General features: G+C 38.8%; 1 protein-coding gene across 4 annotated transcripts; it reads left to right on the plus strand.

The window, feature by feature from the left end:
- Window positions 1-432: 432 nt before the first annotated feature.
- Window positions 433-22,766, plus strand: LOC119732418 (MFS-type transporter SLC18B1-like). 4 transcript variants are annotated; one of them, XM_038205921.1, is made up of 14 exons: window positions 433-459; window positions 10,557-10,814; window positions 12,962-13,057; window positions 13,659-13,732; window positions 14,100-14,247; window positions 15,302-15,370; window positions 15,790-15,877; window positions 16,388-16,524; window positions 16,730-16,828; window positions 17,055-17,146; window positions 17,660-17,755; window positions 18,178-18,252; window positions 18,721-18,864; window positions 19,743-22,766. In XM_038205921.1, the coding sequence occupies exons 2-14, from the start codon at window positions 10,560-10,562 to the stop codon at window positions 19,819-19,821; spliced, it is 1,452 nt and encodes a 483-aa protein (XP_038061849.1). In that variant the 5' UTR covers window positions 433-459; window positions 10,557-10,559; the 3' UTR covers window positions 19,822-22,766. The 4 variants fall into 4 exon arrangements, with proteins under 4 accessions (XP_038061849.1, XP_038061848.1, XP_038061850.1 ...); XM_038205920.1 differs by lacking the exon at window positions 433-459 and adding an exon at window positions 8,416-8,594; XM_038205922.1 differs by lacking the exons at window positions 433-459; window positions 17,660-17,755 and adding an exon at window positions 8,416-8,594.
- Window positions 22,767-26,214: the final 3,448 nt, after the last annotated feature.

The following is a 26,214-nucleotide window of genomic DNA, read 5'->3' on the forward strand; positions in this document are numbered from 1 at the left end:
TCTTTGTGGCTCCATTGTCATCTTCCTTTCACTCCCGTCACTGTCTTATCTCCTACTCTCCGCTCGCTACAGACTCCACTTTCAGTCACTTCTAATAGTCAACACACACACACACCCACCCACCCCCACCCACCCACCGACTTGTTTCACATACCTAGTGTGGACTTTCCTTTCTTTTCGTGTAGTTAAGGAACACCAGTGGAAAAACTCATTTTTCTCAAACTGTGAAAACTCTTACAACCCAATTTTTTTTCAATGATTCCCTTTAGTGTTTCTCTTCATTCTGCTACAGATAAACCTAACCCAAAAATGCCTCTAAACCTGTTTTCCAGAAATGGGGAAACACTGTGTGGACGTGGGCAAGTCCACACTTCGTCGCTGCTACCTACATTATGTGGACGTCTTTTGTTCGGAAGTCCACACTGCGTATGTAAGACAAGCTCACCCACACCCAACCTGGTAAGTCCCCACACCATTCGTTTAGTACCCTTCCTTCAAATGCAATTGGAGCTAACTCATAAACACTTTTAGACCTGATTCAATCACCACAGTGATCCCCCTTGTTTTAGTTCTGTTATTGTCGTTTAAGTTCGTTTTGTTTAAGTTTTGTTATTGTTTTTTTTTTTACTTGTATAGATTCCTGAAGAAGAGCAGTTTTACTGTCTCGAAACGTCGATTAAATCCACTCCAGCCAGCAATGCCTTGGTTCTGTGTCACCCTCTTTTGTGCTAACCCATTACGCTATGCACTCTTTTCTATATGCATATATACACCATGGCAGAATAGACAAATGGGCTAGGATTTAATATAAAGGTTTTTTTTAATCTTGAAATAAGTAAAAAAATCTCGACCCTTACACCATACTGGGGATGGGACCTTGTGTGCAGAAAAACTTTCAAAAACAAAATCAGTCCAACTTTACTCACTTTTGAGCCAACAAAATTCTCCCAAATTTGCATGGGACAAAGACAAGGTTTGAGGTCTCGATTGCAATTTCTAAAGGAGACTTTTCTTCAAAACTTTACACCTGAGAGAGAAATTTGAAGCCTATAAAGACTAGACAAGCCCAACTTTTTGAAAAGATTGACCCTTCAGTATTCTCGTGACATGACTGTGGGAAATGTGTAGACGAAGATACTAGGTACCAGGCGTTTCTTTTGACCATGTTGACGCAGTTGGTTGATGCAGCACTAAAGGGGCGTTTGACGGGTTGTGTCATGTGCCAGTCTATTTTCTGGTGTCATGTTTTTACTCTCTTAAGTTTCTCGACTCTCATTTTTGGACTTGTACGCCCTTAAACAATCTAAGTTAGCAGACCAGTAACAACCATAGACCTCAGTGATGATTACGCCCATGCACTTAAAAAAATATGAAAATTACTCAGGACTCTCCAAGGTGTTTGAGACACACATCAAATTAAAGCTTACTTCATCATCTTTCATTTTCTGTTCACTTTTTTAAGGGGTAAACCTAAGACTTTTGAGGGAAAATTCCATCCAAAGAGGATCAACCCCTAATTTAGTCCTGAAGCCCATCGCCATTTTGAAAAAGGATGCCTACGCTCCATTACAAAAAAGGAGCAGTTTAAGGGCCTACGAGGTCCAAGTCCTCTTCACGGCTTCTCCTCTTCTTTTTTACAAACCGTCAAGTTCACGGCCCACAAAATGCTCTAATACCGGAGAATTTGTGGGCATGCAAATCGTGATTTGATAGGCGTAGGCAATTTCAAGCCTATGCCTCTGCAACCCATGAGTCTAGTCCGACAATTTGGGACTCTCAATACTCCGTATGAGAGTCCCAAAACTTAAGGTATCCATATCGTGCAATAATAAAACCAGTGTGATTCAAATTTGCAAGCTTCTTACTCACTACAGTTTCCTCAATGTTCCCCGAAACTTCTGTTGCTGTTGTGAGCAATTGCATGACCAAAAATTCAGCTTTTAATTCTAATTTTGCAGAGAGTTATGGAAATCCAAACGTGAGACATCACGTTAATGTGTACTGCAATGCATTGTGCAAAAAGACTCCTCAGCTATAAAATTTTCATCTTGTACATAAAACAGTGCCCTCTTGTTGGTCTGAGTGAATGCAGAATGCTTCATTTTTTTAACAGAGGGCGCTATGTTCTTTTGGCAATCGATTAAAAACAAGTAAGGGTGCAGTGAACTAATTCAAGTTTCTTTTGAAAACGGTGACCGTTTGGCTTAAAACACTGTGGAATTGTGTAAATATAGCCAAGGATAAACTCCCTGGTTTTGGGGCTTCCATCTGAGGGCGGGCTTGATAAAATTACGGTTGAAAAATGGGTCCTATTTGCCTGAGAAAGTGGAAGGATGCCACTTGTAAAACGGCTACATGCAGGCTTGGGAACTATCACTTTTCGGGAGGTGATTTTGTTTTGGAGTGAATATTTAAAAATGTAATCGGCTAATCTACCCAAAATGGAAAAGAAATGAAAAGATGAAGTACAAGACAATAATTTAATTTTGTTTGAGAAACCCCAGTGATGTTGGCTTGCATGTTATTTGGCCCTGAACTTTGTTGATTTTACACTGTTTTCGATGGGGCTTGAATTGCTTCAGTGCACCCGTAAGCTGCAAGGCACTTTGTGCATCTACCCAGAATACTTTGTGAATCACACTCACATTTCTAGATCATGGAGAATGACGTGGATGGTTTTTGAACTGCCAAAAACCTGCCTTAAAATTGGATTTAAAGTCTCAAATTTCGCAGGTGACATGCTTGCAACTATAGCATTTTGATGTATGTGTTGTGTGGGCATTAATTAGCCGAATGGTGAGTAAAAAAAACGTCAGTAGTAATTTTGCATTTTCGTAACGTGAGCAACCGATTTTGTGCGTCTTGTTTATCATACATATCATTTTTTTTGGATGTCATCTTAGTGTCTAGGTAGGTCTAGGTCTACTCTATCTACCATGGGGATAACAGTTATTAAACCTTTTCAGTAAGGTAATTACAGCCCAAGGAAACTCAAAAGTACATCAAAAATGTAACGTGAGTAAACGTGAAATTGCCCATTTACAAACAGCCTACAGCCCCCCAAACAGCCTACAGTTTTAGATGGTTATAGAAGTTTTCGGTGAAGATATAAATGTCTTTATTTACCGCGAACGCCTATACAGCTGACTTGTTGAGCTCTATTTCAAAAAGGTCCTGCATGTATATGTACATGTATGTGTACATGAACATGTAGTGGGTCAGGATCAAGCTCAGTTCACTTCGCCGTTACGGTTCAAAGTTCATGTTTTCACTAGTTCTCATAAAAGTTGTTAGCACAATTCAACTTGTATTGAAAGCGGATTGGCAGCATTGCATTGTATATGGTCATATGGTCATATGGTCCTTTGTGAGAAACTTGCAGACCGTAGCAAATACCTTCAGGCACACTGCTAGCCCGTTATCCATTCACGCACGCATATGCATATAGAAAGAGTGCATGGGCTATATAATAGACCCCATTCAAACTAAGGGAAAAATATTAGTCCGAAAATTTGGGACTCTCAATACTGGGTATGAGAGTCCCAAAACTAAGGTATTGAAAACATGCAATACAAGACAGTTAATAGACTCATTGCACCTGAAAAAACAGTACAACTGCATCGGGAGTCCTGTTTAAAAAGGAACAACGTAGGACGCTGTGTCGCCCAAAGGTTAAATTTGTGATTGTAATGCGCAGGAAAATACAATAGATAAAATTTAATTATACTCAAATAATACAATACAATGAATTGCTTCAGTGCACCCGTAAGCTGCAAGGCACTTTGTGCATCTACCCAGAATACTTTGTGAATCACACTCACATTTCTAGATCATGGAGAATGACGTGGATGGTTTTTGAACTGCCAAAAACCTGCCTTAAAATTGGATTTAAAGTCTCAAATTTTGCAGGTGACATGCTTGCAACTATAGCATTTTGATGTATGTGTTGTGTGGGCATTAATTAGCCGAATGGTGAGTAAAAAAACGTCAGTAGTAATTTTGCATTTTCGTAACGTGAGCAACCGATTTTGTGCGTCTTGTTTATCATACATATCATTTTTTTGGATGTCATCTTAGTGTCTAGGTAGGTCTAGGTCTACTCTATCTACCATGGGGATAACAGTTATTAAACCTTTTCAGTAAGGTAATTACAGCCCAAGGAAACTCAAAAGTACATCAAAAATGTAACGTGAGTAAACGTGAAATTGCCCATTTACTTTTAACAGCCTACAGTTTTAGATGGTTATAGAAGTTTTCGGTGAAGATATAAATGTCTTTATTTACCACGAACGCCTATACAGCTGACTTGTTGAGCTCTATTTCAAAAAGGTCCTGCATGTATATGTACATGTATGTGTACATGAGCATGTAGTGGGTCAGGATCAAGCTCAGTTCGCTTCGCCGTTACGGTTCAAAGTTCATGTTTTCACTAGTTCTCATAAAAGTTGTTAGCACAATTCAACTTGTATTGAAAGCGGATTGGCAGCATTGCATTGTATATGGTCATATGGTCATATGGTCCTTTGTGAGAAACTTGCAGACCGTAGCAAATACCTTCAGGCACACTGCTAGCCCGTTATCCATTCACGCACGCATATGCATATAGAAAGAGTGCATGGGCTATATAATAGACCCCATTCAAACTAAGGGAAAAATATTAGTCCGAAAATTTGGGACTCTCAATACTGGGTATGAGAGTCCCAAAACTAAGGTATTGAAAACATGCAATACAAGACAGTTAATAGACTCATTGCACCTGAAAAAACAGTACAACTGCATCGGGAGTCCTGTTTAAAAAGGAATAACGTAGGACGCTGTGTCGCCCAAAGGTTAAATTTGTGATTGTAATGCGCAGGAAAATACAATAGATAAAATTTAATTATACTCAAATAATACAATACAATGAATTGCTTCAGTGCACCCGTAAGCTGCAAGGCACTTTGTGCATCTACCCAGAATACTTTGTGAATCGCACTCACATTTCTAGATCATGGAGAATGACGTGGATGGTTTTTGAACTGCCAAAAACCTGCCTTAAAATTGGATTTAAAGTCTCAAATTTCGCAGGTGACATGCTTGCAACTATAGCATTTTGATGTATGTGTTGTGTGGGCATTAATTAGCCGAATGGTGAGTAAAAAAACGTCAGTAGTAATTTTGCATTTTCGTAACGTGAGCAACCGATTTTGTGCGTCTTGTTTATCATACATATCATTTTTTTTGGATGTCATCTTAGTGTCTAGGTAGGTCTAGGTCTACTCTATCTACCATGGGGATAACAGTTATTAAACCTTTTCAGTAAGGTAATTACAGCCCAAGGAAACTCAAAAGTACATCAAAAATGTAACGTGAGTAAACGTGAAATTGCCCATTTACTTTTAACAGCCTACAGTTTTAGATGGTTATAGAAGTTTTCGGTGAAGATATAAATGTCTTTATTTACCGCAAACGCCTATACAGCTGACTTGTTGAGCTCTATTTCAAAAAGGTCCTGCATGTATATGTACATGTATGTGTACATGAACATGTAGTGGGTCAGGATCAAGCTCAGTTCACTTCGCCGTTACGGTTCAAAGTTCATGTTTTCACTAGTTCTCATAAAAGTTGTTAGCACAATTCAACTTGTATTGAAAGCGGATTGGCAGCATTGCATTGTATATGGTCATATGGTCATATGGTCCTTTGTGAGAAACTTGCAGACCGTAGCAAATACCTTCAGGCACACTGCTAGCCCGTTATCCATTCACGCACGCATATGCATATAGAAAGAGTGCATGGGCTATATAATAGACCCCATTCAAACTAAGGGAAAAATATTAGTCCGAAAATTCGGGACTCTCAATACTGGGTATGAGAGTCCCAAAACTAAGGTATTGAAAACCTGCAATACAAGACAATTAATAGACTCATTGCACCTGAAACAACAGTACAACTGCATCGGGAGTCCTGTTTAAAAGGAATAACGTAGGACGCTGTGTCGCCCAAAGGTTAAATTTGTGGTTGTAATGCGCAGGAAAATACAATAGATAAAATTTAATTAAACTCAAATAATACAATACAATGACGCGGATTATATGGTATGGTATTATGAAAGGTGACACCAGCGAAAGAGTGAACAGCTAAATTGTAGGACTAAATAACGGTAAATGTCACGGTGGAAACTGGAAGAAATTCAATTCAATTGCCATTGAAAAGTACACATTACATGTATATCTCTATTTATGCTAAATAGACGCACTCCATTAATCCAAACGATCGAGAAATTGTCCATAATGAACCACGCACTATACAATTAATTTGATCGTAAAATACTACCGGTAGGGTAGTATTTTACGATCAAATTAATTGTAGGTAGTAAAAGCCATCACCGCGATTGTATTACTAAAATATTAGTCCGAAAATTTGGGACTCTCAATACTGGGTATGAGAGTCCCAAAACTAAGGTATTGAAAACATGCAATACAAGACAGTTAATAGACTCATTGCACCTGAAAAAACAGTACAACTGCATCGGGAGTCCTGTTTAAAAAGGAACAACGTAGGACGCTGTGTCGCCCAAAGGTTAAATTTGTGATTGTAATGCGCAGGAAAATACAATAGATAAAATTTAATTATACTCAAATAATACAATACAATGAATTGCTTCAGTGCACCCGTAAGCTGCAAGGCACTTTGTGCATCTACCCAGAATACTTTGTGAATCACACTCACATTTCTAGATCATGGAGAATGACGTGGATTGTTTTTGAACTGCCAAAAACCTGCCTTAAAATTGGATTTAAAGTCTCAAATTTCGCAGGTGACATGCTTGCAACTATAGCATTTTGATGTATGTGTTGTGTGGGCATTAATTAGCCGAATGGTGAGTAAAAAAACGTCAGTAGTAATTTTGCATTTTCGTAACGTGAGCAACCGATTTTGTGCGTCTTGTTTATCATACATATCATTTCTTTTGGATGTCATCTTAGTGTCTAGGTAGGTCTAGGTCTACTCTATCTACCATGGGGATAACAGTTATTAAACCTTTTCAGTAAGGTAATTACAGCCCAAGGAAACTCAAAAGTACATCAAAAATGTAACGTGAGTAAACGTGAAATTGCCCATTTACTTTTAACAGCCTACAGTTTTAGATGGTTATAGAAGTTTTCGGTGAAGATATAAATGTCTTTATTTACCGCGAACGCCTATACAGCTGACTTGTTGAGCTCTATTTCAAAAAGGTCCTGCATGTATATGTACATGTATGTGTACATGAGCATGTAGTGGGTCAGGATCAAGCTCAGTTCACTTCGCCGTTACGGTTCAAAGTTCATGTTTTCACTAGTTCTCATAAAAGTTGTTAGCACAATTCAACTTGTATTGAAAGCGGATTGGCAGCATTGCATTGTATATGGTCCTATGGTCATATGGTCCTTTGTGAGAAACTTGCAGACCGTAGCAAATACCTTCAGGCACACTGCTAGCCCGTTATCCATTCACGCACGCATATGCCTATAGAAAGAGTGCATGGGCTATATAATAGACCCCATTCAAACTAAGGGAAAAATATTAGTCCGAAAATTTGGGACTCTCAATACTGGGTATGAGAGTCCCAAAACTAAGGTATTGAAAACCTGCAATACAAGACAATTAATAGACTCATTGCACCTGAAACAACAGTACAACTGCATCGGGAGTCCTGTTTAAAAGGAATAACGTAGGACGCTGTGTCGCCCAAAGGTTAAATTTGTGGTTGTAATGCGCAGGAAAATACAATAGATAAAATTTAATTAAACTCAAATAATACAATACAATGACGCGGATTATATGGTATGGTATTATGAAAGGTGACACCAGCGAAAGAGTGAACAGCTAAATTGTAGGACTAAATAACGGTAAATGTCACGGTGGAAACTGGAAGAAATTCAATTCAATTGCCATTGAAAAGTACACATTACATGTATATCTCTATTTATGCTAAATAGACGCACTCCATTAATCCAAACGATCGAGAAATTGTCCATAATGAACCACGCACTATACAATTAATTTGATCGTAAAATACTACCGGTAGGGTAGTATTTTACGATCAAATTAATTGTAGGTAGTAAAAGCCATCACCGCGATTGTATTACTAAAATATTAGTCCGAAAATTTGGGACTCTCAATACTGGGTATGAGAGTCCCAAAACTAAGGTATTGAAAACATGCAATACAAGACAGTTAATAGACTCATTGCACCTGAAAAAACAGTACAACTGCATCGGGAGTCCTGTTTAAAAAGGAACAACGTAGGACGCTGTGTCGCCCAAAGGTTAAATTTGTGATTGTAATGCGCAGGAAAATACAATAGATAAAATTTAATTATACTCAAATAATACAATACAATGAATTGCTTCAGTGCACCCGTAAGCTGCAAGGCACTTTGTGCATCTACCCAGAATACTTTGTGAATCACACTCACATTTCTAGATCATGGAGAATGACGTGGATTGTTTTTGAACTGCCAAAAACCTGCCTTAAAATTGGATTTAAAGTCTCAAATTTCGCAGGTGACATGCTTGCAACTATAGCATTTTGATGTATGTGTTGTGTGGGCATTAATTAGCCGAATGGTGAGTAAAAAAACGTCAGTAGTAATTTTGCATTTTCGTAACGTGAGCAACCGATTTTGTGCGTCTTGTTTATCATACATATCATTTCTTTTGGATGTCATCTTAGTGTCTAGGTAGGTCTAGGTCTACTCTATCTACCATGGGGATAACAGTTATTAAACCTTTTCAGTAAGGTAATTACAGCCCAAGGAAACTCAAAAGTACATCAAAAATGTAACGTGAGTAAACGTGAAATTGCCCATTTACTTTTAACAGCCTACAGTTTTAGATGGTTATAGAAGTTTTCGGTGAAGATATAAATGTCTTTATTTACCGCGAACGCCTATACAGCTGACTTGTTGAGCTCTATTTCAAAAAGGTCCTGCATGTATATGTACATGTATGTGTACATGAGCATGTAGTGGGTCAGGATCAAGCTCAGTTCACTTCGCCGTTACGGTTCAAAGTTCATGTTTTCACTAGTTCTCATAAAAGTTGTTAGCACAATTCAACTTGTATTGAAAGCGGATTGGCAGCATTGCATTGTATATGGTCCTATGGTCATATGGTCCTTTGTGAGAAACTTGCAGACCGTAGCAAATACCTTCAGGCACACTGCTAGCCCGTTATCCATTCACGCACGCATATGCCTATAGAAAGAGTGCATGGGCTATATAATAGACCCCATTCAAACTAAGGGAAAAATATTAGTCCGAAAATTTGGGACTCTCAATACTGGGTATGAGAGTCCCAAAACTAAGGTATTGAAAACCTGCAATACAAGACAATTAATAGACTCATTGCACCTGAAACAACAGTACAACTGCATCGGGAGTCCTGTTTAAAAGGAATAACGTAGGACGCTGTGTCGCCAAAAGGTTAAATTTGTGGTTGTAATGCGCAGGAAAATACAATAGATAAAATTTAATTAAACTCAAATAATACAATACAATGACGCGGATTATATGGTACGGTATTATGAAAGGTGACACCAGCGAAAGAGTGAACAGCTAAATTGTTGGACTAAATGTCGGTAAATGTCACGGTGGAAACTGGAAGAAATTCAATTCAATTGCCATTGAAAAGTACACATTACATGTATATCTCTATTTATGCTAAATAGACGCACTCCATTAATCCAAACGATCGAGAAATTGTCCATAATGAACCACGCACTATACAATTAATTTGATCGTAAAATACTACCGGTTGGGTAGTATTTTACGATCAAATTAATTGTAGGTAGTAAAAGCCATCACCGCGATTGTATTACTAAACAGCGTTGCGCATGCCGTATAAAGAAAATAAATGTCTGATGATTACGTTACAGAACTTAAAACCACGACTTCTATATAGCCGATCGGAATTTCGGATAGTGTGACAGTACGCTAGTCTTAAAGTGAATGTACATCATTGGTTTTTGCTGTAATTTCCAAAAATGAACTATTTGAGGGGTTAATATAATAGATCAAATATTGTTACACTGACAAGTTTTGTGTTCAAAAATGCAGGAAAAGCCAAGAAAAACAAAAATGTTCAAGTAGTCTGGTTCCGTGACTCCACTAAAGATGAAATTGATCAATTTATAGATGCCGGAAAATTGTAAGGTAAGGGAACCAGTTTAGCTGGCCTGCACCCGCTCATGAACATGTAACCAATAGCAAACACAATTTTGACTGAAAAATAGTAAATTTGGAGCAGTAGTTATAGTAAGGTTTTTCCAACGGTGGTCGGCTGACCACCGTTGGAAATTTATACAAAAACACCATTTTCTTGAAAATGACTTCACACCAGGTGCCATCATTTTACAGGATGCTTAAGATTGTCATTAACCAACGTCCTAGTAAGGTATTTCGTAAAAACTTGGTAGTTTTATTTGTTGATGTTTGCAAAATGTTGTATATTCCCTTTAAGTACTGCTTTGACAGAACCTAATACTAAATTAGTAAACCCTTCTTGTTTTATGTTGACATTTTTGGACAGGCCATGGAGCTTCAAACACACGAAAACGGCAACATGGAGGGTACGCAGAAAGATGCGAATAGTCAGGTGCCTTCTCCGATGGAGACTCCGCCCAGAGGTTTGGCAACTCCAGAGGAAGCGGTTAATGCCGACGGTGACCAGCAACCAGCGAAGAGCAGGTTTACATCCCACCAGATAGCCACCATTGTGGGCACCATTTTGGCCGCGCTTACTAACATGATGGCTTACTCGGTCATCACGGTGTTCTACCCTATTGAGGTAAGTTCAACCCGCGTGGGGGGGGGGGGGGATGGGGCCCCATAAATTGGCCGTGCCCCCAGGTCCCCCACCAAAATACTGATAATGCCCCTCTTCCTTCCCCAACCAAAAAGGCTTTTTGTAAGTTGTATTTTTTTTAGTTAGCCAAATTTCTTATGTCAATGGATATAGCGAGGCATTAGGCCAGAAAAAAAGTCTCCGGTTTCTGGTATGGAGCTTGCCCCAAAAGTGGTGCGGCGACGCGGCTTTTTTTTTTTTTTACCTGATTTTTTTTGCTTCCAATGTCGGCTGATGACTGCAAATGGTGCCCGACTAAACTTAGTGCAAATATATGGGAGTCCAGAGAGGCCACATAAAGCTTATTCTCGACCATAACCCAATCTAAGAACACGTTAAAATTGTGCAGCAGCATGATTCCAGTCAAACCGGTGAGTTTGGGAGTTTTGAGACATCATCTTTCATTGAAAAAAAAACCTTTTCATTTTGCCGACGCGCATGGCAACGGCGACGCGCGCGCATACCAGAAACCGGAGACTTTTTTTTTTGGCCTTAGGATGCAGCCTCATACAAGCAACCTGTCGGCTGGCTCCTTAGGCCGAATTAAAAAAAAACATGTTTTTCGTCCGGGTGTTTGAAAAAAAAGGAGGAAGCAGGGCTTTTAATTTTTTGTCATGTTTTATTTCAATGAAATAATTTAAAAAAAATGAATAACATAATATAATACATTTGCGGGGTGAATATAAAAGAGAGATCACCCACTGAAAAAAAAGCACTCCCTCTTGCCCACAATATTTCAAAAAAGGCGTATATGGACCTTATAGGTAGCAGTCATCAAGGCAATACATTTGTCTTGCTGTGAATACCAGAAATAATCCTTTTAAGCACTCATTGTTACTGAATTAAAATAACGAAGGATGCCCTATAAGATGGCCGCTATACGCATAAAGTCTACCCTTGAGGTCTAAGAAATACGAAGGCTGCTCAGGTTTAAGGTTTAAGGAATAAGTCAATCTGGTATGAAATGTCATCATGACCTACGTCAAAGTGAAAATGCACAAAACGCTGCTCCGTCCCATAAATTCAAACTTTTATTTTTCGATTCATTGACATTCAACGGTTGTATTCAAAAATGCTATCAAAAGTTTGGAAAACACAACGACTATCCTCTGTCAATAGAATTTCTGTAGAATATATTCTAGTATATATTTCTAGTATATATTTCCCTGCTCAGTCTCGCAATTGACTTTGTATTTCGTTAATCTTTCAGAAATTTGAGATAATTAACACACTGTTATAATGCAACTCAAAATAATTATAATATACACGACTACATGTAATTGTCGCACAGATTTTTCATATTATTCAGGGAATTATTGTAATTAAGGGAATTATTGTTGTTAATATATTTTTACTCTGTTGGACGGTTTTTAATCAAATTTGGTATACTACTTTTAATTGGATAGTTGTATTTTTGGGAGACAAGTGTTTTTACCAATTAATCTGAATAAATAAAGTATTATTCCATCCTGTATGCTCATTGTCTCTGTCCCTTTGCCAGATTCATGCTATTGTGTCTCATTCAGTGCACATCACTGGAGTTCGTTTCATTCCCTTTAACGCGTTTCTATCATTCCGTTCCCCCTGTGAGCGTCCTTCGTTTGTCTTCTAAGGCCCCCAAAAAGTCTCCGGTTTCTGGAATGGAGCTTGCCCCAAAAGTGGTGCGGCGACGCGGCTTTTTTTTTCTTACCTGATTTTTTTGCCTCAAATGTCGGCTGATGACTGCAAATAGTGCCCAACTAAACCTAGTGCAAATATATGGGAGTCCAGAGAGGCCACATAAAGCTTATTCTCGACCATAACCCAATTTAAAAACACGTTAAAATTGTGCAGCAGCATTTCTTTTACTTTTCCTATTTCGAAGGTCTGGTTGAAAGAAAAGTGAAATGTGGAAAGCATTTGACTTGAGCAAGTCAGCGTACCAGATTTTATTCAAATTTAACTCGCATATGGCTTATTCCTCTATACTGCTGTTAAAATCTGCAAGCTTCAATAACACAAATTTCTTAGATATATGTAGTTGATTGAAGGATGAAATCCGCTTTTTAGGGATTCATTATATCAAAAGATTTCCTGTCACTTTGCAACAGGCAAAGAAAAGGGGAATATCACAGACAGTTATTGGGATGGTGTTCAGCGTATTTTCCTTGTCATACAGCATAGGATCGCCCCTAATAGGCAAAATGGTAAGTCCCTGTTTGGTCTAAGAATTCAATAAGACTTTCATTATTTAGGGGAACGCAAAATATCTTGTGCTAATCTACAACATCTTTGAATGAGGAATGTAACAGTGGATTCAATAGACCTAAATTTCTTTTGTTTGTAAACATTGGCGCCATTTTATATGGGCTGTCGCAAGCGCATAAATTGAAGCCGTGGTTGGCAACATATTTTTTTCCCAAAAAGTCCCCATAACGCCATCAATACACAGTAAAAAAAAAAATGAGTAGGAATTGTGTTGAAGCTTTGTTGACAATGTTGTTTTTCCAACAATCTAATAATATTTTGGTTTTCTGTAATAACTCTTCTTCATTTTTGCAGTGTTGGACCTTCCATAGTTTTGCATCCCGTGGTTGGCAAAATGTGCAGTTTGCCAACCAAGCGTAGAAAGGTCTATAGGAACAAAAATAAAACCGACCATTTCTTTCACAAAACTCTGTTCTGTACTCGTCAAAAGATGGCGCTATTTGGTTGTTAGCGCCACTACCGGCTCATTTCCCCCCTTTTGCTAATCCACCGTAATAGTTACTGACTTTAACATTACATGTACATGTATTTGCTTCTTAGATACCAATCATTGGTGCCCGTTTCGCGTTTCTCGCCGGTTCGTTTATCACGGGAGGATGTAACATTCTGTTCGGGTGAGCATTAATCTCTTCATGTTCTCTCTTTTTTTTTTTTGCTTCATGGACCGTGTCGTGTTCCCTGAATGTATTTCATTAATTGTTAACTGTTGAATGGCGTGGCGCCAGACTATTTATGCAGCCTTATTTTACTTTCATTTTTTTCAAAATCTGGTTTAAAACATTAGGGAATATTTAATTACAAAGTGTAAATTATTCGTTTAAGCAGACTTGAATTATTTAGTAATGTTCCTGCTCTCAATTCTCTGCCCAAATTCCAAAGATTTTACCTCACTTTCAATTCAATAAGGCCCATTAGGATACAGTTTAACAATTGACAACTGGGGGTGTACTAACCGTTTTCTGTCTATATGCTATTACACAGGTTTATTATCGACATGCCCACAATCGCTACCTTCACTGGGTTCAGTTTCGCCATTCGCATTTTAGAGGGGCTCGGCTCGGCTGCTGTGCTGACGGCATCAGCGGCCATCGTAGCTTCTGTATGCCCTGACGATGTTGGCAAGGCTGTGGTATAAAAAAGTTACTTTCATGGGCAATTATATTACAGTTGAGCGATTGAGAGGGCTCTGGAACAAAGCCACACTATGAAAGGTCCCGCGTCCGATTTGACCCGGAATCCCAATCATATTTCTACCTGATACTTTTCCGGGTAAAGACGACATGTTTTCCGGGTCAAAATGACACTTTTCCGGGTCACAATGACCCGAAAGATGACCAACATACTAAATAAAGGAAATAATGCGTGCATTTATTGAGGGAATAAATGTGTGCCTGACCGTTTTAAACACTATGTTTAAGACCGATTCGTTTCTGGATACTGAAAATTTATACCCGAGCCAAAGGCAAGGGTAATTTTCAGCATCGGTCAAAAATCAAAACTTTTCGGTCCAAAAGTCAAAACAAGTCCAAAATTATAAATTTCCAACGATTTTGTTCAACAATTTAACTTCATGTTTTTCGGACACCCCTCTAACTGTATTATGGTATGTCAAGTCTCGCGAGTCGTAGTAAAAAAAATCCCTCCTTATATGGAGTTTGGCGAGCAGGTCGCGCGTAGTGCGCGAGTGACGCAGAACGCAGCTGTGCCAGTATATTGTTCATTTAGTACTATGAAATACTGACTCGCTGGTGGTATTGCGCATGCCTACGTGAGGATTGTGAACGTTGAATCAATAAAACGGTAAAAAGCACCAGATTTCATACGAGTCCAAATTTCATGTGACACTGGAAAAGTGTTTAAGACAGGCCAGCCGGACTTTATCAACCGTTTAAAACCGGCCATGTGACGGGCTCTCGAACAATAGGAATGGGTAAACTGTCTTAGGTATTTATGAATGTGTATTGAAATATTCTGTCCTGCAAGGGGCAAACGTAAATTTTTATTCCGGCAGAAAAGTGACGACTTTAAGATAGGAGTAAATCATTCGCACGCAATCCGCGCATGCTTATAGTTGATTAATCAAGCAAAAATCACTGAAAGCAAGTTTACACTTCAGAGCACCTGTTTAGCTCCAGGTAAACTGAGCTTTTTTTTCCATTGGTGCCTCCTTCTTAAATCAACAGAGTCTGGTTGAGACGACTGTCGGCTTTTCTTTCGCAATAGGGCCAGCAGTAGGCGGCTTGCTGTATCACGTAAGTATGGAAAAATTGTAATCGGAGTTTATGAGTTAACGCAATGAGTGCAGTTGTTTTCTGTACAAAAAGAAAATAGTGAAGAGGCAAATACCTACCCCTATAATTTCCAGTCAATTGAAAGAAGCTGCATGTAAAAAGAATTGCACATGACATTATATTTGCCTTGGATGACACCAAGAACATTCTTTTCTTCTAATCTAATTTTTAGATTGAAGTAAAGTTGCCAAAGTGCTTGAATTTTTTATTAAATGTGATATTTTGTTATTGTACCAAGAAAACGACGTCTTCCCACAGTCCTAATTTGCTCAACATACGGTGAGGGGAGTGAGGCGCCCTCTGTTGTTTGCATACAGAATCAACAAACATCCCCAACAAACAAACACATTTTCATTTGTTTTGTTAATTTCCCTTACCAGGTTGCAGGATTTAGAATTCCTTTCTTCGTCCTTGGTGGTCTCGTCCTGTCGACCGTTGTCGTCAATTACTTCTTGATGCCTAATCAAGGTTTGAATCTTTAAAACCAGTAAAATGTTGATATTAAAAAAGGCTGATAGAGCGATTGCATTCACAGGCCATCTTTGAGGTTTTCGTTTACTCAAGTGTAGGGTCCCTGTTGAACAAAAGCACACACCGCAATAGATGGACTGCAACTGACGAAATATAAAAGATGAGATACGATATGGGGCCAAACTCGTGGCCGAAGATGCAATTCCCGAATCATTATATGTAGACTTACCTCAAGTAATCTTGAATTCACGTCTGTTTTTTTACCGCTCAAATGGGAAGACAGCGCCCTGGCCTCATTAGCTGAAGAAAAAAAATGACCAATCAATGTTAAGCTGTAGTAAGCATCAGATACTAACCCCGGACATCAGTGATTAAATAAAAACACATAAAGCACCGAATTTGTATTTGCATTAATCATGCATGGGGGTACCAGACCAAATTGAGCGCCACATTCAGGTGGTTGTTCCCTGCTGACTGCGTGCAATGTCATTTACCATTTCTGATCAGGGAAGGAGGCTGAGGAGTCTGGTTCTGTGAGACGAGTGCTGAGCATACCTGCCGTCTGGGTCGCTTTATTCGCAAACTTCGTTGGTTTTGCAGCCACCGCATCCCTGGAGCCGACTCTGGCAATTTTTTTGGACGAGGTAATGGAAACAAATGACATTTTCTTCAAAAAACATCTTTGGAATTAAGATATGCGAGGTCTGTTTAAGTGGCAAAGTTGCAATGGGCCATTCAGAGTTTTGACGATGAGCTCCGCCCACCTTTGGTGTATATACGTGTCTGTACTTTTTGACGATAATTTTTTCCTATAAACATTTTATTTGATTAACACTTTCTTCTTGATAGCTTAATTTTAGTGTGATGGCGATAAGTCTGCTCTTTGTTAGCTTGGGTTTGGGCTACGGCTTATTCGCAGTGATCTGGGGTGTCATTGCGGACGCAAAGGTAAGAGCAAACGTTAATCGGCAGGGCTTGTGTGTGTTAAGGAGTTACTTTCAATGAGAATGGAAAGACAGTGCATCGCTCCGAATTTCACACAAAAATGTTCGAGATTATTTTGTAGCAGGATATAACTTCACAACTGATAATAACAATTATAAGAAAAAGCTAAACATTAAAGCTTTGACTTTTTGTGTCTATTAATTTAACATTTTTGATTTCCTTACGTCAGAAATGCACTAGAATACTGATTGTAGTAGGTGCATCCGGCAGCGGTGGACTGTTTCTGCTGTTAGGGCTACCGCAGATTTTGCACTTGCCTGTGTAAGTTTACTCTTCAAAAATCGGTCGATGTTAGGAACGCCCCGAAACGCCTCACGTAGCGTTCCGTCCAGAACTGGTGCGTTATAGCAAATAATTAAAAAACTTGGTTTGTTCAGGTTGAACCAAGTAAACGTTATATTCTCTTTAAGAACAAAAAACGTCAGTCCAAAAACGCGGAAGAATTCCCAGATCATTGAAGCCAGAACCGGTGCATTAGCAAGTAACGTGCCCGTGTTAATACATTTGCGAACGTTCCTGTATAATTAACAGTCGGAACAGTTTTTGATCCTTTCTAAACGGACTCTCAGCGGAACGTTGCGTTGATTTTCGTTAGTCCAAAAATGGTGAACTACTCGAACTTGCTCACGACTGCAAACTCCACTTAAATGTTTGTAGTGTAGTCAACAATGATGCAACAATGCTGGTACATGTACATCACTGTAATAAGGTTCTGGCTGTCCCTTTGATTTGCAAAACTAAAACGTTTAAACACCTGAAACGTTTATCCTACAGGACTGGGGCACTTCCCGGCGTTACCATACCCATCGCAGCCGCAACGTTTTCCATGTTGGCTACTCCAACGTTTGTAGACATGTTACGTTCTTCAGAGTATGTCCAATTACTACACCGTTCGTTTTTAACTCTTATAAACGTTTATACTAACGCATTATTGCAACAGTGCTGAAGCACGGAAATCTTCCTCTTCTAAAAAAAACAAAAACCCACAACCATCAGCGTTTTACTGTCAATGAAACCAAATTGGACTTAGTTAAAGAAATGATGCACTCGTTCAGATTTACGCCAAATTGATATTCATATTTTTTGACATAATTATGGAAAGACTTTTTTTTTGGCTAACTTTATGTTTAGTCTATACATGTATAGGCTGCTGTTTTTTGCTAAAAAAATCACCAGGATGGATAACAAGTCAAATAGCTCAGAAAAACTTGTATGAGGTTACACATTGTACTTGTTAAAACAGAAGTTTTTAATTGATTGGATTAATACAATTCATAACCTCAATCCTACAGGTGGTATGGCATACCGAGTGGATTAGGTTTGACTGCCGTTATATCTGGCCTTTGGAACAGTTCGGCCGCACTTGGGTAAGAGAGCCAATAAGCTACCGTTGGTGGCGCTGTTTGTTGAATGCCTGAAGGCGAGGTCCTCATGCTCTCTTTTTTTCTGATGAGGATTTACCAAACAAGGGAAAAAGTCGCCAGTGTAAATCAATAGTGAAAGCTTACACAGCCTCGGTTTGGCCGAAAGTTTGAGCCAAAGACCGCTTGCGCAGTGTGTACTTCCTTTGCAAATTGGCCAAATAGCGCCACCTACAGTTCGTGCACTGAATGCATTCTGGTCCTCCTGCTCGTAGTACATGTATAAGTAAAATTAACAAACATGCGGAAAAGGAAGAGTTGATACGATAGTTTGGTTACATTTTCTTCATTGCCCTTTAATATGTCAATCATGCCACAAATACAATAATTTCTTTCATACTAAAGATGGTGCATATCTCTTGAGTCACCACCAGAAATGAACTAACACAAATACATTTTGATTTTTCCGATTAGCTCATTGGCGGGCCCGTTGCTAGGGGGCGTCATCACAGAGTATTACGGGTTCGGCTATTCGATTATGACCATCGCTTGTACCTCTTTCGCTGTTTTGATCATCACGTGTCTTTTTGGCATCTGGGAGTTTCGATGCGGAAAAGGGTAAGTTGCACATAAACACGAGAACGTAAAAAGGACATATTTGTCAATATAAACACAGACTTGAAATCTTTCATACCTTTATCCACAAGCACAAGCCGAACGGATAATGACGGTATAAAGCAGCTGATAGCGCCCTCATGAGACAATTTATGGAGAACGAGGTCAGAATGGACCGCCGTGATTGGATACTAACAACGTATGACTTCCTCAAACAAAGGTCATTTAAGCCAATGAAGTGTGAATTTAGGACTCTTTTATGAAATAAGCTCCGACAGGAGCTTCTACATTAATACTTGGTGGTCGGGTCGGTTAGTCTGATCTGTCTGTCTGTCCCGACAATTGACCAGAAGTATTTTGTTCCATAATGTACCACCGGCGTCGCATTTTTCGGCATCGTGCATTTTTCGGCGTCGCATTTTTAAGCTCTGGCGGGGATCGTTTTGATCGATTTCTTCAGCAGTGCAAGACTTTCCTGCAATCATGCAAGACTAATTCTTGCAACAGCCAGAGCTTGTTGTGCACACGTACACGCGTGGTTTAACCAATGGGTATAAAAGGAAACCGATTTTCATTGGAGTATGATTTTCATATGACACAGCGTTTATTTCCGCACGCGACACTTCAGTTTGACTCGTCCACAATCCTTTGCGTTTCCGGAAGAATATTGATATTTGGCACAGACTTAAGATTTGTCTGCAGTGTACAAATTTGAGTCACGAGTGTCCTCACTCAATATTTAATGTCCACTGAAATAACTCTGGAAAATTGTAAGTTAAAAGTCTTTTTGCCAAGAGAAATATTCAATCTCAAACATAATATAAGCAAAAGGTAAGTCTAGCTCCTCTTAAAAACTTGTACCTTTTGTATTTACCTTGTAGGAAGCGGGAACCACGCGAGGCTTTTTCTTCGGAGGACAACTCGAATGATCAGGAGATGAGACTACTGTCTTCAAAGTAGATTGACAATTGGTGGTATAACTGTATATTGCCATCTTGCTGCAATGTCCAGCGTAACTGGAATGTTTTGTTTCTTTTCATTACATAATTTTATGGTCGAGCTTATTTGAGAGCCAATTGGACTTCCAAATATGGTTGTGCCCAAACTTGGGAGAAGACATGGATTCAGGAATGATTATAAGCTCGTCTGACAGGGGTAGTAACATCACACGCTTTAATCGCCCGGTCATAAACAACTGTATTATTTAAATAACTAGCGGGGTGGAGTCATACACACTGTACTAATGTTTACCTTGACCTCAATTTGCATGTTGACTGCAAGTGGGCGTGGTTTCAAAATATGATAAAATAAATGAGATAAAATGTTATCCCCGGGATAAAAAAATGAAAAAAAAAAAAAAATTGAAAAAAAAAAAAATTAAGCTGTGGTTGGCAACATAGGTTGCTAAAATTGTATAGTTAACATCCTCATTATGTAAGAAAGAGGCATTTTGATCAAGTTTTTGATGGCATTTGTTGGTTATTTTGCATTTTCATACATCCAATGATATGTTTGGAAACATTATAAGAACCATTTTTGCAGCGTTGACCTTTCAAAGTGTGCCACACCATGGTTGGTATAAAACAGGGCCAACCACAGGTTGTGGCACAGAAAGTGCTACAACTTTCAAGGCTGAAGTTTCTTAATCTATAGGCTGAACTTTATAAACATTTAAAGGCTTGAGCTCGAACTGTAAATTGAATGGAAGTGCGATTTGAACCTACGACGTTTAGATGTCCATACCAGTGCTCCACTGACTGACTATCTTGTCAGAAACCTGATAGCTCATTGGTAGAGCACCATTACGAGGGTGTAGATAGCAGGTTCAAGTCCCAACCCAGTCAATGTCTTTGTTAAACCTCATAGACTTTGGGAATTGTCACTGCTCTGTTTCTGGAAGAAGATTAATACCCGGCTCGTCCTCGAGACAGGTCCCTTTTGTGCTGAAAACAAGGAAAATACAATTCCATCAAAAGTGTTTTTAAAAATGTGTAAGTAAGACAAAAAATAACAACCACGATTAGTAACCTGTCCAGTGCAGAACATTGTTAATTTGCTTAGAATTGGATGGAAATAACAGTAATAAATGTCTATGTTCAGTTTTAAAAAGTGTATCTCCTGCTAAAAAAGGTACATGTCGGTTTATATCACATCTTGTACAGTCTGTCTAGTTTAAAAACAAAAGAAATAGTTTCGTGAGTGTGGTGCCTCATGAGGGGCGGGGCAAGGATGGCTTCTTGGTGGGATGTCAACAAAAAGATTGATACCTACTTTAAGAAGTTGTGAATATAGTTTCTGCTGCAATTTGACCAGCCCAGCTCGGCATAGTTGTCCTGCATGTAAGTGTGACCGGCCAGACTTAAATTCCTATAATTATGCTGCCAGGTCCCTTCTGTAAAATATTTCTTTGTGGATGTCTTATATTTTTAGCATAAACGAGCGATGCAAAAGTTGTCGAAGCATTGCGAGCGCCCTCTTATGTTTTCCATTGAATATAGCATACTGAGTTGCGTAATTAATTTGCATAGGCATGCAGCGCGAAAAACCTTTTATTCCGTGCAGTGTTGCAAAAGCATAAAGCTTCGGACACACATTCCTTGAATTTTTCGCTAGTTTTCTTGGAGAGTAAGCAAGCATGGGTAGGTCACTTGACTGCTTGTCGTCGCTGCTGCCAGCCACACCTTATTGCGAGCCAGCTTCATTGAATTTTGCTGTGTTTCATACGTGGTTTTGCCACGGTTAGCACGCCGCATGTGCATACACATATCGTGTACATGCATATCGTGTAGTTTGCCCAAAAATCCGCAATAATATTGCGTTATTTTCCGATGCTATTGCGTCTTTCGCAATTTTATTACATTACATCGTAATATATAATGAATAATTAGTCATTCCAAAGATTTTGTTTCCATCACAAAGTAGCAATCCAGTTGCACAAATCTCTCAAATATCGCTTGCAATGAGCATAGCCAAAACCATGCCCAGTTAAGCCGACGCCGAAGCTCTGTTTTAAGTACAATTTTGCATTAGGTGTTTATTTTTTTAATGAGTAAACAAAACATTCTTTGAAATTATTGATTTAATAATGAAACATGATATCCCGCTAATAACACTTTCAACGCGTCTTCATCATCATCATCATCTAGCGGTCAAAACCAAAATCTGGTTCACCTCGCCAGGCCAGGTGTCTTTATCCCTCATTATCCCCCCATTCAACATAATTATAATCCACTGCGACTGCGCACTTTTTGTGGACAACTCAATTCACCGCCAAATCAGGCAAACGTGGAAAAGGTAGGTGTTTGGCCTTGTGATGATAATCAAAATGTATGGAATGATCAATTACTCATTTTCAACATTATTAAGAACCATTTATGCACTAACATCTTTAACATACCCCTTTTAGCGCACTGTCTGCAGCAACAGTGCGTACATCCGACGGCTTAACTCACCACTTAAATTAAGCAATATTGAAACGGGTGTTTTTTGAACGCAGTTTATGTATCAATGAAAAGCTAAAGAACTGCTCTTTAAGATTGAGACACATTGACACATTTCAAGTTCATTACTTTTATATATCAGCCCATTGTTTTTAGATTACCTTTTTTATACACGGGTATGTATCGGGAAAAAAAGCTAATTCAGGAAAAATTTGCCATGTCTATACCACAACCTATTACAACGAAACAAATTAGACAAAGGTATTTGCGGTGAAACCTCTATTCTTATTCACAAAATGTTCAAAACCTTTTCATCTCTAACCCCCTGTCTATTGCTCCATGAGCAAAGGCTTTATTGTCAACGCGGCAGTGTGTCAACTAAATATAGATTTTTCCGGCCAAGTTAGCAGATTTGGCGGCCAAATTTGCGACCAATCACCCATTTTCGCACGAATTTGTATGCACGTTGAGATCAACATTCACTCACCTAAAAACACCAAGCAATTTCACATGAGAAGCATGTGATTTCAATTTTAATCATGCAATTTCAAAAATAGGGCATTCAAATTAAAATTGCACAAACGAGCATTCAAATTTGCCGGAGCTTCAAGCTGTGTAAGTTTGGTCATTCGAATTCACCATTAAGCGAGCATATGTAACAAGTAAACAAAGTAATTGAACTAAGTAGGTCCATGTCGTTCCTTTGTTTGTTAGAATGAAGATGGAGTGTGTTTGTTACAATTTGGAAATATAGATATAAAAACCTCCCACAAGACTCTACCACTACTCAGATCACCATGCAAACTGTTAGATTGAAGTACTATATATAGAAATATCAACATGCCAGCTCATGGGCGTTACATGAGAATTTCAAATGTAGACAGTGGTCATTTAATCGAAGCTTTCGATGGCAATGCCCAAGACTATCTTGAACCTGCAGACAATCTTGGCATAAACAGATCTATTGCTGCAGGTCAATTGTAGGTCCGAGATCTGGCAGACGGGAACAAGAGGAGGGGCCAAAAACACAAAAATGGACCACGACATGAAGACGTAATAATCAAAAGGTGAAAGAAATGAAAAGACTCAGATCGTATACCTTCGTTTACTTTCATTTTGAATGCAGAAAGTGCTAAAAAGAATGCGCGGAAATGAAAACGAAAACAAGAATCTCATGCAAATAACCCTAAACCAAACCGACTGCTAAACTGAATGATCACTTAAACCAAATGACATAACTTCAATTTAGGATGTTTTAAACATAAAAATGTCCGGACTTAAACACGAATTTGAACACCTGAAATCTAATACGAACCACGGGAATGACGACAGGGTGCTACTTTGCTTCAAGTTGACCACTATCCAGATGAATTCCAATGCTATTTTTGCGAAATTGGCCGGGGAAACCTATATTAAGTATTAATCAGTATGTAGAGAACCAATCCAAATCTGCGCTACTCAATTTATTGGTCAACCTTCTATTTAGCAAAAGATGATAATAATTATATTTCTGATTTCAATACAGTTACTCATGGTGTCCCCCAGGGCTCACTCCTAGCCCCGTTTTTTTTATTGTGTGCATCATTGATATTTGAGCTACTTCTGATTTACTTTCATTTATTCTTTGTGCAGATGACACTATCATTTTTTTCTTTCTGATAAGCACCTCCCTACTTTATTTGATAATGTCAATCCACATCTGGTTAATGTTTGTGAGTGGCTGAAAGCCAACCACCTCTCTCTTTAAGAAATATTAAGAAATGTAATTTTATGATTTTCCACAGTAAAAGAAAACTCAAAGCAATATTTCTAATCTTACTATTCAGTTGTTAAACGAAACAATAACGTGTTGACAAAACTAAGTTCTTTGGTGTGATACTTGACAGCAAGTTGACTTGGACTCATCACATCAATGATATTGCTAGTAAGATTTCAAAATCCATTGGTAGTATACATAGACTCAAGCACATTTTTCCAACAAAATTCTCTGTACACTCTACAGGGTGTGTCAAACAAGAAACCCACGAAACCCAAATGTCGGGACCATTGGTTTAGTGAAGTTCTGCATGTAGCACTTTCAAAATCTAGGATATGAAAGCCCAATTCATAAGGTTTCGTTTAGTACAAAAATAATTCAAATCACTTATAATTCAAATCACTTATTTACTTTTTCAAGTTACGGAATTTTAAACACAACCACCGTCTCAAAGTTCTGTCCACGGATCACAAGAAGGTAAGTGTCCTTTCAGCAAAACGAAAACAAATCACATAGAGATGTGCGTGAATTGTTTTCGTTCCGCTGAAAGAACGCACACCTTTTTCTAGTGATCCGTGGACAGAACTTTAAACGGTGGTTGTGTTTACAATTCTGTAACTTATAAAGTACATGAGTGATTTGAATGATTCTTTTACTAACAGATAGCTTATGAATTGGGCTTTTATATCCTAAATTTTAAAAGTGCTACATGCAGAACTTCACTAAAACAATAGTCCCGGTATTTGGGTTTCGCTTTTTTTGACTCAGCCTGATTTGCTCTGTCATTTCCCCCTACCTAAATTATTGTGATAAAGTCTGGGAAAACACATTTCATACACACATTAACAAACTGTTCAATCTATAAAAGCCATTTGCTTAGTCTCCAAATCTCATTTCATTGCTCACACGGGATCCTCTGTTCAAACAACTCGAACTACTCAACCTTGGAAACATTAATACAGGCCGTATATCTTCAGAACATCTTTATTTACAAATGCTTCAACAAACAACTGCCCGCCCAATTCCAAACACTCTTTTTCAATTTAATTTCAACATCCATAACTACAACACACGAACTTCTACTAACATTCATCTTCCAAAACACAGGACACACATTTTCAACACACAATTCGATATACTGGCGTAATCAACTGGAGCAAACGTCTCAATGACATCAGAAACTCAACTATACACTTTACATATTTGAAACTAAAATTAAAATATACCTATACAACTGCTCTTTGTATAATACTTAAAATTATTTATAGTACCATATTTAGGCTAGTGTTAGTTGAAGGTTGTTTTGTTGTGACTTAGTGTTGTTTTGTTTGTCTGAATGTTTTGTCTAGCTGTCCGTCCGTCCGTTTTGTCTTGTATGGCATCCCCAGCTCAAGCAACCGCTTGCCGGGACATGTCTCCATTTTCACCTTTTGTTTCAAGTAACTTCTTACATTTATCCACTTGTTATACACCGAGTGTTAATCTGCTTTCCCACTTCCTCGTATTGAAGAAACGCTGGAGGCATTGGCAGGATCCCGCTTTTTCTCCTCACTTGATATGGCACAAAATACTTCCAATTGATGATGCACCCAGACTCTGTTGACAGAACTGCTTTTCGAGTCCCATGGGGGCTGTTTTCATTCGACCGGATGCCACAGGGACTCTGCAACTGTCCCAGTACGTTTCAACGAACAGTTAAATTGATATTTGGGGACATGAACATGTCTAAATTAATACTTTATCTTGATGACATTCTTGTCTTCTCTAGCACATTTGAAGAACATCTACAGAGGTTGGGTGTTGTATTTGATCGACTTATCGAACATGGGCTAAGGTTGAAGGGCCAGAAATGTCTCTTCTTTCGGCGAGAAGTGAAACATCTCGGGCACATAATCAGTGAAAGTGGGGTCTCGGTGGATCCGGAAAAGGTACAGCGAGTAGCAGACTGGCCGGTTTCACCTCTATGTTCCGACACCCTTATGTTCCGACTGCACATATTCCTATTCCTAACCCTAACCCTAACCCTAACCCTAACCGGGAGTAACACAATCTAGGTTGTCGGAACATAGGGGTGTCGGAACATAGAGCAGTCACCGACTGGCCGACCCCGAGCAATTTGGGGGAACTCCGATCTTTTCTCGGGCTTGCCTCCTACCA

The sequence above is a fragment of the Patiria miniata genome, unplaced genomic scaffold (genome assembly GCF_015706575.1).
Source record: "Patiria miniata isolate m_02_andy unplaced genomic scaffold, ASM1570657v1 HiC_scaffold_24, whole genome shotgun sequence".
Classification (NCBI taxonomy): domain Eukaryota; kingdom Metazoa; phylum Echinodermata; class Asteroidea; order Valvatida; family Asterinidae; genus Patiria; species Patiria miniata.

Excerpts from the sequence above, each read along its gene's own strand:
- LOC119732418 (XM_038205920.1), top strand. Across the intron at positions 15,371-15,789 it reads TAGGCGGCTTGCTGTATCAC|GTTGCAGGATTTAGAATTCC; the intron begins GTAAGTATGGAA and ends TTCCCTTACCAG. Across the intron at positions 16,525-16,729 it reads TGGCAATTTTTTTGGACGAG|CTTAATTTTAGTGTGATGGC; the intron begins GTAATGGAAACA and ends TCTTCTTGATAG.